The sequence below is a fragment of the Euprymna scolopes genome, chromosome 14, assembly GCF_053919585.1.
Source record: "Euprymna scolopes isolate OS-2025 chromosome 14, ASM5391958v1, whole genome shotgun sequence".
Lineage (NCBI taxonomy): Eukaryota > Metazoa > Mollusca > Cephalopoda > Sepiida > Sepiolidae > Euprymna > Euprymna scolopes.
The window spans coordinates 94,974,340-94,986,850 of NC_136495.1; the positions used below are offsets into that span (position 1 = coordinate 94,974,340).

The following is a 12,511-nucleotide window of genomic DNA, read 5'->3' on the forward strand; positions in this document are numbered from 1 at the left end:
ATATTCTGCTTGTTGTTTCCTAGTGCTTTGAAAAAGCCAAATAAAATTTTTGAAGGCAAACTACTTTAAAAAAAAAGTCCAAATTTACAAAATTTGGCTTTAAAAATGCTAATCTGCCAACCCTGTAGAAGATTGACTGACTTCCCTTTGATGTAGCCTCATTTTTGGTTATCATAATATGATCATTGTAATTGTGATAAAGAAGCTCATAATTTTGATGTGTAGTCGTTCTTCACCTAAGAAGCAACATTTTATGCAAAAAGGGAACATTTGAAAGAAACAGGGCAAAAAGAACATTTGTAAAGAGGTGTTGGACTTAAAATGCGCTTTTATATGCATTGAACTATGTAGCACAATATTACTGAGTATTTATTAGTACTTATTGATCTCATCTGGAGCCGTTCTATATGTAAAATACAATTCACACTATTTTTTATACAAACTCAAATTTGTATATTAATTTGTCTGTCCCAAAACTATTTTTTGCATTATCCAGAAAAAATATCAGCTTTATCAAAACATTTGTTGATTAACTATATTTCTCATTTTGTGGATTTTCCATGGGACTGTTAGTGAAATATTTAAAATCAAGTTTTTTAAAAACTTCCGAAGCCTTTTTGTTAAAATTAAAGTTTTGTGTTCTCAGCAACATCAAACATTTTATTGACAAAACTATTGCATATCTAAGAAAATGTGAGCAAATTATTTTTGATATTAGTTGGAAAATGTTTATGAAATAATTATGTGAATTAGAAAATCCTAAAGATGGTTGAGTGCTTGCAGATTACTGTGTATACAGTATTTCAAAATGTATATCATAAAATTAAATAAGCCAACCCATTTTGATGTTCATATGGTTAGGATAGATTGAAAAAAAAAAACTTTCACATTTTATTCGTTTAGATTTTATAGCTAAGCTTTTTTTCTTTCCAGTTAAAAATGCCTGCCCGATTATTTATTCAACAGAAAAGGAAAAGTTATGGCCAAGAAACTTTGGATGAAAGTATGGAGGTAAGTTGCTTCACTTCAATAATGCTTGTAGACTAATGGATACAAATGCATGTTATGGAATCAAAGATCAAATCTAGTGAGATCATGTATTGTATTCAGTTAACCTGAATGGAGAAAGGTATTATAAATATCCTCTATCCCCAGTTTGGTAAAAAAAAAAACCCTATGCTTAATAAATTTCTGTGGATTTATTTATTCCGGACAAATCTTTCGTAGATGTTTCGCAATAAATAAATAATACTCCTCTCAATGAATTCCAATGAAATAATAAATTTCTGTAGGTTTTGTGTTGAGACTTAATTTGCAATGTATTGGTATGCCATGAAACTAAATACAATGTCATTGTATAAATTTCATTGTTCAAAAAAGCAATTGCGAAACCCAAGCATTTTACTACTAGTGCACATTTATAATTGCTTATTTCCCTGAGTTCGATTGTTAGATGTTTGGGTTGTTGACATGGTCGAGTAGCTTTTCTCCACTTGATTCAATCCATTGCCAATGCTTTTAAGGTGTTTCAGGTCCTACTTGATGTTATCATTCCACCTCTTCTGAGATCGATCCCTTGGACAGGTTCCAGGGACATCAAACAATAATTCTTCTTGGCTATCAATATTGATTTGAATATTTAGTAGATAATGTGAAGTTTTTATTTTGTGACTTGTCATTGTGAATGAACCATATGTATTTCATACAGCATTGTTTTAGGCATGTGTTTACAACTATACTCTCTCCACTGCTTTGTATGTGAGGATTAATATATACTGTAATCGGGTTGTGTTGTCACTCAATTTAAGTAAATTGAAATGCATATAGTCTTGCAATTTTTATCCTTAATGTGTGTTTTGATGGTACATATTCAGTTTAATAATCCCTCTTGCAGGGATGCAAGCTTTTTCTTTTTTTTTTTTTAAATAGCTGATTTCTGCCAGATTGCTAGAGCCTTACCTCCTTATGTTTGTCATTATTTGACTGGATTTCATTTTCCTATTTTTCTCTTTTCCTGTTCCTTTCTCTTCCTCTTTCTGCCTCTTCTTTTTCCTCTTATGACGGTTCTCTTTAAAACTGTAAATGTTTTTTTGTGTGTGTGTAGGCTTAGCTTTAAAACAGTTTGTCAGGGGAGTTAGATGACTTGTTTTATCAAAGAATGATGTCCCCCTCCCATGCATTCTGTGTCTTTTAATTTCGACTTAATTAAAACTGAGCTTATTTTTGTAATTTTTCTGTGCCTCCTTCATATAAAGTAAAAAAAAAAAAAAAAAGAAGTTTCCAAGTATTTCTATAAAATGTCTTGCTTAATTTTGAAACGACATTCTCATAAACATACAATTTTGAAATGACATTCTCATAACTAAACATACAATGGATGATCCCATTGGTTTCTAAAATTTTTAGTGTGGGGATTTGTTTTTCTAAATGTTATTCGTCCAACACTGTAAAATTCACATTCACATTTTACTGATGGAAAATGTTTCTAGATCAAACTGTTGTAATGTTCAATTCATTTGAACCGTAAACCTGTAGGACAATGCTTTGCTTCTTCCAACTAATTAGTTATTAATGATTTTAGTCAAACTAATATCTTGCCACTGATCCTGTTTCATTTTGGAACCATCTTTCATTCTGTTTTAGCCGATGTTTTACTTTTTGTGCAAAATAAACTATTCTTTCAAAACTAATTTCACTTTGATATTTTCTGCAGAAAAACCATTTTATAAAATCTGTCAATATGGTAATGCATATAGCATCTTTCCTCTCGGTGCTGTTTTGAAGTGAAAGTGAAATAATTATTTTGACATATTATTTTTCAAAATATCATAACCATCGGTATTATAATGATGACGGTACCGATACTTGCACCATTTATAACGTTACCTATGTGGCAGGTGTTCTTTGATCGTACCTTGTCTCGTTACAAGTTGGCCTGTTGATCATCCTTACCCACTGTGTTTTCATGGAGGGCGCTTTTCCTCTCGATCGAATCGTCTTTCTTCCATGTGTAGGGAGTCTCCTGGTACATCAATCACTCCGCTGGTCCTTGCGGCTTGCTGCAAAATCAAGTCCTCACCACAATAAACAGAACTCCGGGTTATAACAGTAACAAACTATTTTTTCATTACTTCATAACAACTACTGTCTAATTTGAGGCGACTGACTATAGCAGTGAACAATGTAAGACCAGACCCGTAGAGTCACAGTTCCCATTAACACAGGCTAGTTCCCATCATAACATCAGGCCCTGAAGGGCTCCCAAATTGGGAGCGCTTGACTAGCCCAGCCGTTCGGTTTGCTGGCCACGACACTTCTCCGTTTAGAATTCCTTTTTCTAAATCCAACCCCTTTTTCCCTCCTCTCCTTCAGAGAGTGGTTACAAACACCTTTCTTTCTCTTAGAGCTTATCTCTACCAAACCTCAACCCCCACCTGCACTGAGGTTTTTACTTATTACCAATTAGGCGTGATTAGTCACCCCAAGTCGAACAATGCTTGGCGGCGACCCCTACCCTTGACCCCCATTCTTCATACCCCCTCAACAGAGGGTTTAAAAACAACCTTTTCGTTGTTAATAGATATATAACAGCAATGAGATAAAACAATTATCATTTGTTTTTGTTTTTTCCTTTCTGAAAAAATCCCATAGACATTTCTGTTTGGTCCCAATCAGACATCAACACCCCCCTCTTCTGCCCTCTCTTCCTCTATTTAAAAAACAAGACCATCTCTTTTGACATGTGGATAATTCCAAATCTGTCTCCCTGTTTGAGGCAACACAACATCTGCTTTGCGTCTAACAAGCTTACAATGACATATCGGCGGCTGGTCCTATTTTCCTAGCTAAAGTTTTGCATCTCTCTGCACTCCCTCACACCATCCCGTCCGGTCAAACACCCCCCCCCCTCACCGCAATATGCACCTCGCTGCATGCATTCATGACACCGTATAGTGTCATAATATTATTTTTCAAAATGTCACATAACCATCGATATTGTTTTTCAAAATATCACATAACCATCGATATTTAAAACACATGTTGGCTTTATAGGTATATAAAATACTGGCAGGTATTTGAAAAAGATTTGACAAGGTCTTTATAACACAGTACTATTTAATCTGTAACTTGAAAGAGATGAGCAGAAATTTAACTAACTTTGCAAATGCATTTTTTCCTTTTCTAACCTCAGCTTGATAGGTAACCAATGAGTTTTTCTAGTTCTTATAGAAATGTTTTATTTTATATTCTGAACTTATTATTTATTGAAAATTTGATGTTATTCAATGTTATTCTTTTAATTTCAGAATAATCAGAAGCGCCGCTGTTTAGGGTCACTTGATTCTACAAGTGGCAATAAATTCTCTGCAGCCTATCATCCTGTACAGCAGGTGAGAGAATAATAAAACACGTGGATAAAGCAAATTATTAATACCATGAAACTGTCACGTTTGTTTTTGGTTGTTTAAAATCAATTTTATACAATATTTGTGGATTTCTTTTAGGTAACCTATTTTTTTCTTTTTCATAAACTTTTACAATGAAAAATTTGTACTCTGAATTTGCACAGAATTTTAAATGGAACCTTTTAATCGACAGGTGTAGCATGCTTTGTAGGAGTGCTAAGTAATCCACAATTGTATTTCTAAAGTACTTGGTAAAATGCAAATACATGAACCCCCGTGGATTAAAGGGTTCTATATGAAATTTCATGTAGATTTCCGAGTTCGGCACTTTAAGAAGGTCAGTTTACATCAACCCAAAACGTGAAAAGAACAGTAGTCCGAAGAATCCAAATTGTATGAATAATCAATCATTTCAAAAATTTAAAAACTTACCCACAACTATCTCCCCATTTAACATTTAGAAATGTATGTTAAATAAAAATGAGTCTTACAATCTGATTAATCGTTAATATTTCAGAAAAGTTTTTAAATATTCAACTTTTAAAATTTGTATTGCTGATAATCTAATTTATAAAACTCACTATGTCTGTCTCCATATTTTCAAACTCTCTCTTCTAAAACTAAGTTGCAGAGTGGTGCTAGAGGTCTCAAATGATATGATTTTTATAATGACCGTTCTTTTATGGGTCTTTAGCTGTCAAACTTGAAAAAAAAAAATTGTTATACATTTTGTACATTCATCTTAGTTTATTTTTAATGAGTTCATATGTGTGTCATGTTGATTCAGTGGTAACGTCACCAGCTTTGAATGCTGCAGTTTTACTGTTTTGATTCTAGCTGATGGCACTTAAATACTTTTTTTTTTACTTTTGAAATCCCGACTCCATAATAATATATATGAAATCAGGACAAATTAAAATATCATTTAAGCGTGTTTTACAACCGGGAATTCTGGCCGATAAAAATAGCCTGAATCACCATGTTAACATTCAACTAGCAGCGTTTTAGGCCATTTTAGGAGTGTTTTAGGTCATAAGCAACTCTTCCTCAAAGAGAAGATGAATCTCTTAGTGATGGACCTCATAGACTCGCACAGAACCACATCTCTCCTAACAACAAGTGTGCTGCAGTTACCCATACTCCAGACAGTCTCAAGTCCTTGACCTTTGGAGTTTCCATATTTACTAGTTTTAAAATTAAATATAACTTTTGTTAATTCATTATAAATCTTTAATTTTAAGAGTTTGTGTACTAAAACTTTTTTTTTCTTTTTACAGGATACTATTTGGGTAGATGAAATGATCGAGGATGATAATGATGGCTTTTTTGCTAACCATGAAATGCCAACGGAAAGCAATAATAATAGTTGTAATAATTACAATTATAATTTGCCCACACCCAATGTGCAACACTCCTCGCCAATTACCAATGGATCTGACCAACTTTCTAAACAAGAGGTTAAAACATTTCTTCATTAAAACTTTTATTTTATGTTAATTTCTAGATATTTTTATTTGACTTGTATTATCATTATCATGTTCAGTTTTACATGGATAGCTTTTAGAAATTTACTTGTAAATTACCCTATCTCTGGCCTGTTCTTTTATCTCTTTTCTCTCAAATCTATCCCTATCAAATCCTATGTTTTTCTTAGTCTTCCCCTCTCAACTGACCCTACTACCTCAACTGCTCTACATCTAATAGCATTCTTTCAACACGATCAAACCGACAGTCTTTGGTTCTGCACAAATCTCCTTATAATGTCCAAATTTCATTCACCCTTTCAGGTGAACACATCTAAGGGAGTTTAAACATTGTGTAATTACTCTCCATCTAACATGTTTTCATGGGTCAAGTTCCACTTGCATTCAGGTATGCATGCCTCATGGACTGTTTCCTTGCTCAACTGTAAAAATAAAATGTATACCTGTTTGCTATATGCATGTTTTTCCATCACACTTGGCATGTGGATAGGTTTACAACATGGCAATTGATCTATCAACCCTAAAAGTTGTGGGAGTATACCTTTTCAAGTGCAAATTTTATATGATGAATGTAGTGTAAGGCATAAGTGGGGAGCTGATGGATCACAACATGACCCCCCCCCCCAATATTATAACGTAGCGTTTGCATTGATGTTGAAAACTTGGCTTTTCAATACTCATATGTGTGATGCAACTGCTACATCTATATAATTATACTTATCTGTATTTGTTTTTGTCATGCTCAGCATCCTGGGTCTGGTGCTATCAGATTGTCTGAAAACAAGATTCCTACACCAAACATTTTTATTTTTTCCTTTCCCTTTGCAAAACTCAATCATGTTGTGCAATGCCAAAAACAATCTTTCTCTACAAAACAACCAAATTAAATACCTTGAATATTTGAAGATATATAAAACCACTTAAAATTTCCATATTTGGCATTAAATAACCCTAAAAAGGTTGATATGCTGTAAAACAATAACCAAACCAGTATCCTAGGTGTAATTATGTCAATATGTAATAAGATGAGGCAGGTAATCGTCAGCTTAGGTTAGAAACAGAACTGAAAACCATGTAATGCAGAAAATTTTTATTTTTTTAAAATAGAATTGATCACTGTGTAAAAAAAAAATGGAAACGGCAACAAGTTGGACAAGGTTTCGGATGGATCAGTTTATGCATTAGACCAGGAAACATTTAGACAACAAATAGTGATTTGTTAGCTGATGCACCCCAACATGTATCCACACACTTGTTGTCAAAAAGAATTGTGCAATTATATCAATTGAAGTAAGCAAAAGAATATTTTAATGTGACTTGCCAAGCTTTATTTATTTTTTTCTGCAAAGGGGAACAACTTTACAATTAACACGAATAAAGTTGTCTCCCCTGATATCTGTCAGTAATAAACCGGTAAGAGATGATTTTATATATAACTGGGGGGGGGTACGTGTTAGGAGGGAGGTAGATAAAAAAAAGAAAAAAAGTGTTGGTAAGAAGGTAGGCTTGAAAACAAATATTAAAACAAAGAAAAACAATAAAACAGCGAAAAAAGTTTTGGGAGGGAGGTAGGCTCGAACCCGATGGGAGGGCGGGGGTACTCGTGTGTGATTTTTAAAAAAAAAAAAAAAAAAAAAAAAAAAAAGGGGGGCTTGAATTAAAAAATGAACAATGAATGGGGGGGGGGGGGCTTTGGTGGGTATACAGAAAAATGCACACACACACACATTTTCGCTTTTATATTATAGATTAAACTCTTTTAAAGGAACTTCATAAGAGTAACAGTTTAAAGAAAAAAATAAAAAACTTCTTTACAGGAATCAAGTGCCTTGATGAACGGTTGTGATATGGAATTTGATTCTTTCGATGAAACGAATACCACTGCTGCCTCAACAACTCCTTCAACTTACTATGAGCAACTGAATGTCATATTAGGACCTGCTGACAGATTCTGTGTGTAAGTCTCTCTCTTTCTCTTTATACCTCATTATTTTGGATCTTATTCCTCCTGTTCCTCATTAAAAACAATAGAATCTCTGGAAAATATCTGAATCTTGTATTATTCAGATTATTGTTCTAATCTTAGATATTATTCTCATGCTACGGTCAATATAACTTCAGATTTTCTTCAGGTGCATTTTGACACACTCTGGGAATCTACATGTAACTTCAAACGGAACCCATCATTTAATCCAGGAGTAGCTTGCTCTCATTCTGCCAGCTATGACAGGGTAGAAGTGTAGAGTAAATTGTAATTGTATTAGTATCGTCCTTTACTTGGAATTGAACTTTCAACTTGCAAAAGACTATCACTTAGCACTGCTAAGTGATAGCCTTTTGTCAACATCTATATCTAATTGTACCACAGGCGTGTTAAATATATTCTTTAGACATTGAGCATACAAATTAATATTTATACTTAGTTATGCTGAAAATTTGCTACTTTGGTTGAACGTAGAGATAATACAAGGACTCAAAAAATTTAGTGATATTTGCATACATATGTAATTGACACAGTTTAAGTTGTGTAAGGTACACACCGTGGTTAGTATCTTTGTGGTAGTTGGTGTATTCATACTTTGTCTGACCTGTGCTCTGTATGTGATTTGCAAATTACACAAATGAATTTGCAATTTGGTATGATTTTTGGAATTTGTGCTTGATGAGTCCAAATATTACCGTTAAGAATGCCAGAATGTTAATGGTCTGGTAGATCGACAACTAGATTTCAAGCCATTGAAGCAAGTAGCACACCGAGATGTTGAGCTTAACAGATACTATCAAAGTTCAAGTTCTTCATATTCATGCAAATATTCCTCGCTCAGTGATAGACCAGCATGTTTGCGTTTACATCGCATAAAAGCCTGTGAATAAAACCATCTTCCGTGCACGAAAATGTCAGGTGATGCAGAGTAAGAGCAAATAGCAAGTCGGGCTTGAAATGAATTTTGAAAAATCCTCTTACTCTAAAATAAAACGGTGATCAAAAATGATAATTTAATATATGAAAAATGAAATTACTGACATAATTCTGATTTTTGTTTTTATATGAATATGTAATATACCCAGATAAATAGCGAGTAAATCTTGAATGATTATTTATGTGTGTATGCTAGTATTTAAAATATTTCAATACCTTTTATTCACGTTTGTAAATTCATGCATATACTAAAATAATAATTCCAAGATAAAAATTTTTTTTTATTTTTCAATTTCAGGGGAGGTACCTTTGTTCATCGTCCCGGTCTGAATCGTTCATATTGCAAACCATCTTGGGATGCCATGACTGAAATGAGGCCCTATGTTTCTGATTATTATTAAAAAAAAAAAATAAATAAATAAATAAAAAAATAAGTGGGGGGGGGGTGGATTCTATCTCATCTAAAACATCTCTTACCATCTGTACATTTATTCACGAGTTCATAAAACCTTTTGTTAGATTTTAATTTTTAATCACTCATTAAAAACATGACATGGATCATTTTCACTCTTGAAAGAAAACCAGTTTATTTATTGGAAATCTATATTTATATTGGAAGCTTCTATTACAATGGATGTGATTATTCAGATTCTTTTAAATATTCATATCTTAGTTGTATTGGACCAATAATTTGGTTATAAATATGAAAACGTATTAATTTATAAAAAAAAAATAGTTCAATAAAATAACTAAAAAAAACCAAACAGCTTTTCTATGTGAATATGACAAATTGAAAAATTGATTTTAATATTTTTGTCAACTTGAAATATCTTGGTGTCGAATGCATTGTATTAATTACAACTGGTTTACCAATTCAGATCAATGTATCTGTGCACATATCTTGTCACATCTCTGGCACATTCCAAAATGAAATGCTGAAGGATTACCCCCCCCCTCCCCCCATCTATTATATTGATTGTTATTCAAGGGATGTAACTGCATAAATTGAATTTGAGCAATATTTTTAAGTTTATTCAAAGCTTCAGTTGTATGCAATTTGTATATTTTCTAAATTAAAATAACTTAATTTGCTTGCAACTATTAAACAAAATTTAATCCTATATATATATATATTAATGAGTGAGATGATTGGGCTTTTTAGCTACACTTTTGACATTATAATCAAACCATGAAGTCAAACCAGTTCATTCAGATCAGTTAGATTATGGTGTTTGGGGCAGCTAATTATATCTTCAATTTTTGTACAGTCGTACATTTCTTAAGCAGTTAAAGGTTATCCGCTGCTTTCAGGTCGGACACTTGCCAAGAATATCTGGGATCTTTAACATGGGACACAAATGTAAAAGTTGACTTAAATTAGTGTCTTCATAATATTTTATAGATTATAGTGCTTTTTTAACTTTAGTGCTTGCAGTAGCAGTACAATGAAGAATTTTGCTACCAGCAAGTAATTGAGATTTTTTTTTTTTTTTTTTTTTTAATTCCACATGAACTTGAGATTTTGGAATCTTTTAAAGTTAACTATCCTTTATATTTTAGCTGCATCAGTGCATCTATAAAAGTCTTTTTTGGACAAGTTAAAGTTTGGAATAGCATTTTCATCAGTCTGTATTTTTTGCATTTCTTTTTTTAATGCATAAATTGACATCTTGTGTTATGCATGATAAACGTTTTTGTTTAACAGTTGGTCTGTTATGCTTAAGTTTGCAATAGAATTTTTCATCAAAGAGTGAGCTCATCTTTATTATTTGAGCAGTTACAATATTTGAGATCTTAAATTTTCACTCTTGAAAGAAAACCGTTTAAATCTTGAACTTTTTCATCCAGTCTTATGTGATATGCAGCCTCCTATGGTAAATACTTGTTTAATTCTGACGACTGATAATAATTTCAGTAACTTTTGGAGTGTAAGTAGACAAACAACTGCAATTACAGATTACAGTAAAGTCCAAAGACAAAGATTCTCAAAGTCAACAAACATAACTTAGCATAGTTTAATTTGATCTGTAGTTTTAATAGCTAGGGACTGCTAAGCTTCTTTCTATGGTTTAAGATTTTTTTTTCTTTTTTTGTCTCATTGGTAAGCTGCAATTTTCTTCAAATGTTTCTACTTTATCAATTCTTGCAATTGGAGATTTTACTAATTTCAACATGCATTTAAGTTGATACTATTAGTTTTGATAAAATTCACCATTTCAATTTTTGTTCTTATTGCTAAAGTACTTTTCAGATTTGTAAGGAAATTATTTTCTTTATATTTCAAAATATATAGGATAACATTCTGACTTATACCTGCATATCAGTCATGAAAGATATGTTAAGGAGACAAAATTGTGCATCCCTTCTGTTTGTTCTAAGCCTGTTTTCATGCTTTTGGTAGATAGTACGCTGATATGTTCATGCACATCATTATTTGGCTATATAATATATAAAAAAGAAAAAAAACCTGCATTTTCATTCTATCCCTTTTGGTCTAAAATAATTTTACATCTGACAGAATGTTAGATTTCTATGACAAAATTGAATTTATTGCAAATCAAAGCAAGAGACCAGTCTGCTCTATTTTTCTGAGGTGGGAAGACTACTTGAGAAGATAAAATGGATATTAGTTAACTCGTTGGAATTTCTTGTATTTATGTCTAATGTGTCTGGATACACAGTTTGTAATTCTTGAAACTTTTGAGATTGTGGATGTCTCAACATTAGAACCTCATTATCCTAATCACCCAGAGTAGCAAGGGGATTTTTAGATATTTTGGAGAAGGTTGGTTTATTTGTCATGCTTTAAAATAACCTTTTCATGTCTTTGTGTGAAGATTGAATGGCTGTGTCTTATTTAATCATCTAATAGTTTTAATCTCCTAAAACTTTTTATGATGTGTGTATACATACATACTTTAACTATATATATATATATATATATATATATTGCAATTAGGAAGGGAAGACTTTTATGATTCATGATTAAAAGTAAATTTGTGTGTGTGTGTGTATATATATATATATATATATATATATATATATATATATATTCCTTTAACCTTTTCTTCAAAAAGGGGGAACAGGAGAGGAAAGAAAGAGAAATGGAGAGCCAGCTGACCGGTTTTGACTACAGCTTCTCAAAGCTGTATCGAGGGAATTTTTAAAACAAAGAATGAAAAAGCGATTAAAATTGCGTTTTATTCAATTTTCGGGTAGAGAAAAAAAAAAAGTGAGAAAACGATTAAAATAAAACAGCGTTATGGTCGAATACCCTAGAGATCAATCACGTTCAAACCCAAGAGGCATTCCCTTTGCTATAGTGATATAGTGAATGAGCACGACTAAGTATAGAAAAAGAGTCCAATGCTAAAGTTTGCTGCACAAGACGGGTTTTTAAGTAAATGACCAGTAATTGAGAACCCGTATGTGTTAGTAACAACGTCCGTTGCCCGGTAGGTTCCATTCCTAATTTTACTGGGTACATGTTGTTGGATTCTTCCATCTAATCTTAATGTCGTTTGACCCAAGTAGTTGGCACCCCAACCACTGTCAAAATTGTAAATAACGTTACTATTATGGTGGGGGGGGGTAGAACATCTTTTCGAGAAGATGGTAATAAAGTTCTCATAGAGAACACAACACGCACACATTGGCAGCAAAATAACATCCATGAACTGCTGAACTTATTTGTTTGGCAA

At 32.6% G+C, this 12,511-nt stretch overlaps 1 protein-coding gene across 1 annotated transcript in view; it reads left to right on the plus strand.

The window, feature by feature from the left end:
* The window catches only part of LOC145293170 (uncharacterized), a 36,083-nt gene extending 26,858 nt beyond the window's left edge, over window positions 1-9,225 (plus strand). Inside the window, exons 3-7 of the mRNA XM_080139635.1 lie at window positions 934-1,011; window positions 4,308-4,391; window positions 5,684-5,863; window positions 7,708-7,847; window positions 9,109-9,225. Coding sequence (XP_079995761.1) covers window positions 940-1,011; window positions 4,308-4,391; window positions 5,684-5,863; window positions 7,708-7,847; window positions 9,109-9,211 — 579 coding nt within the window. The 5' untranslated portion in view covers window positions 934-939 and the 3' untranslated portion in view covers window positions 9,212-9,225. The remainder of the gene's footprint in view (window positions 1-933; window positions 1,012-4,307; window positions 4,392-5,683; window positions 5,864-7,707; window positions 7,848-9,108) is intronic.
* Window positions 9,226-12,511: the final 3,286 nt, after the last annotated feature.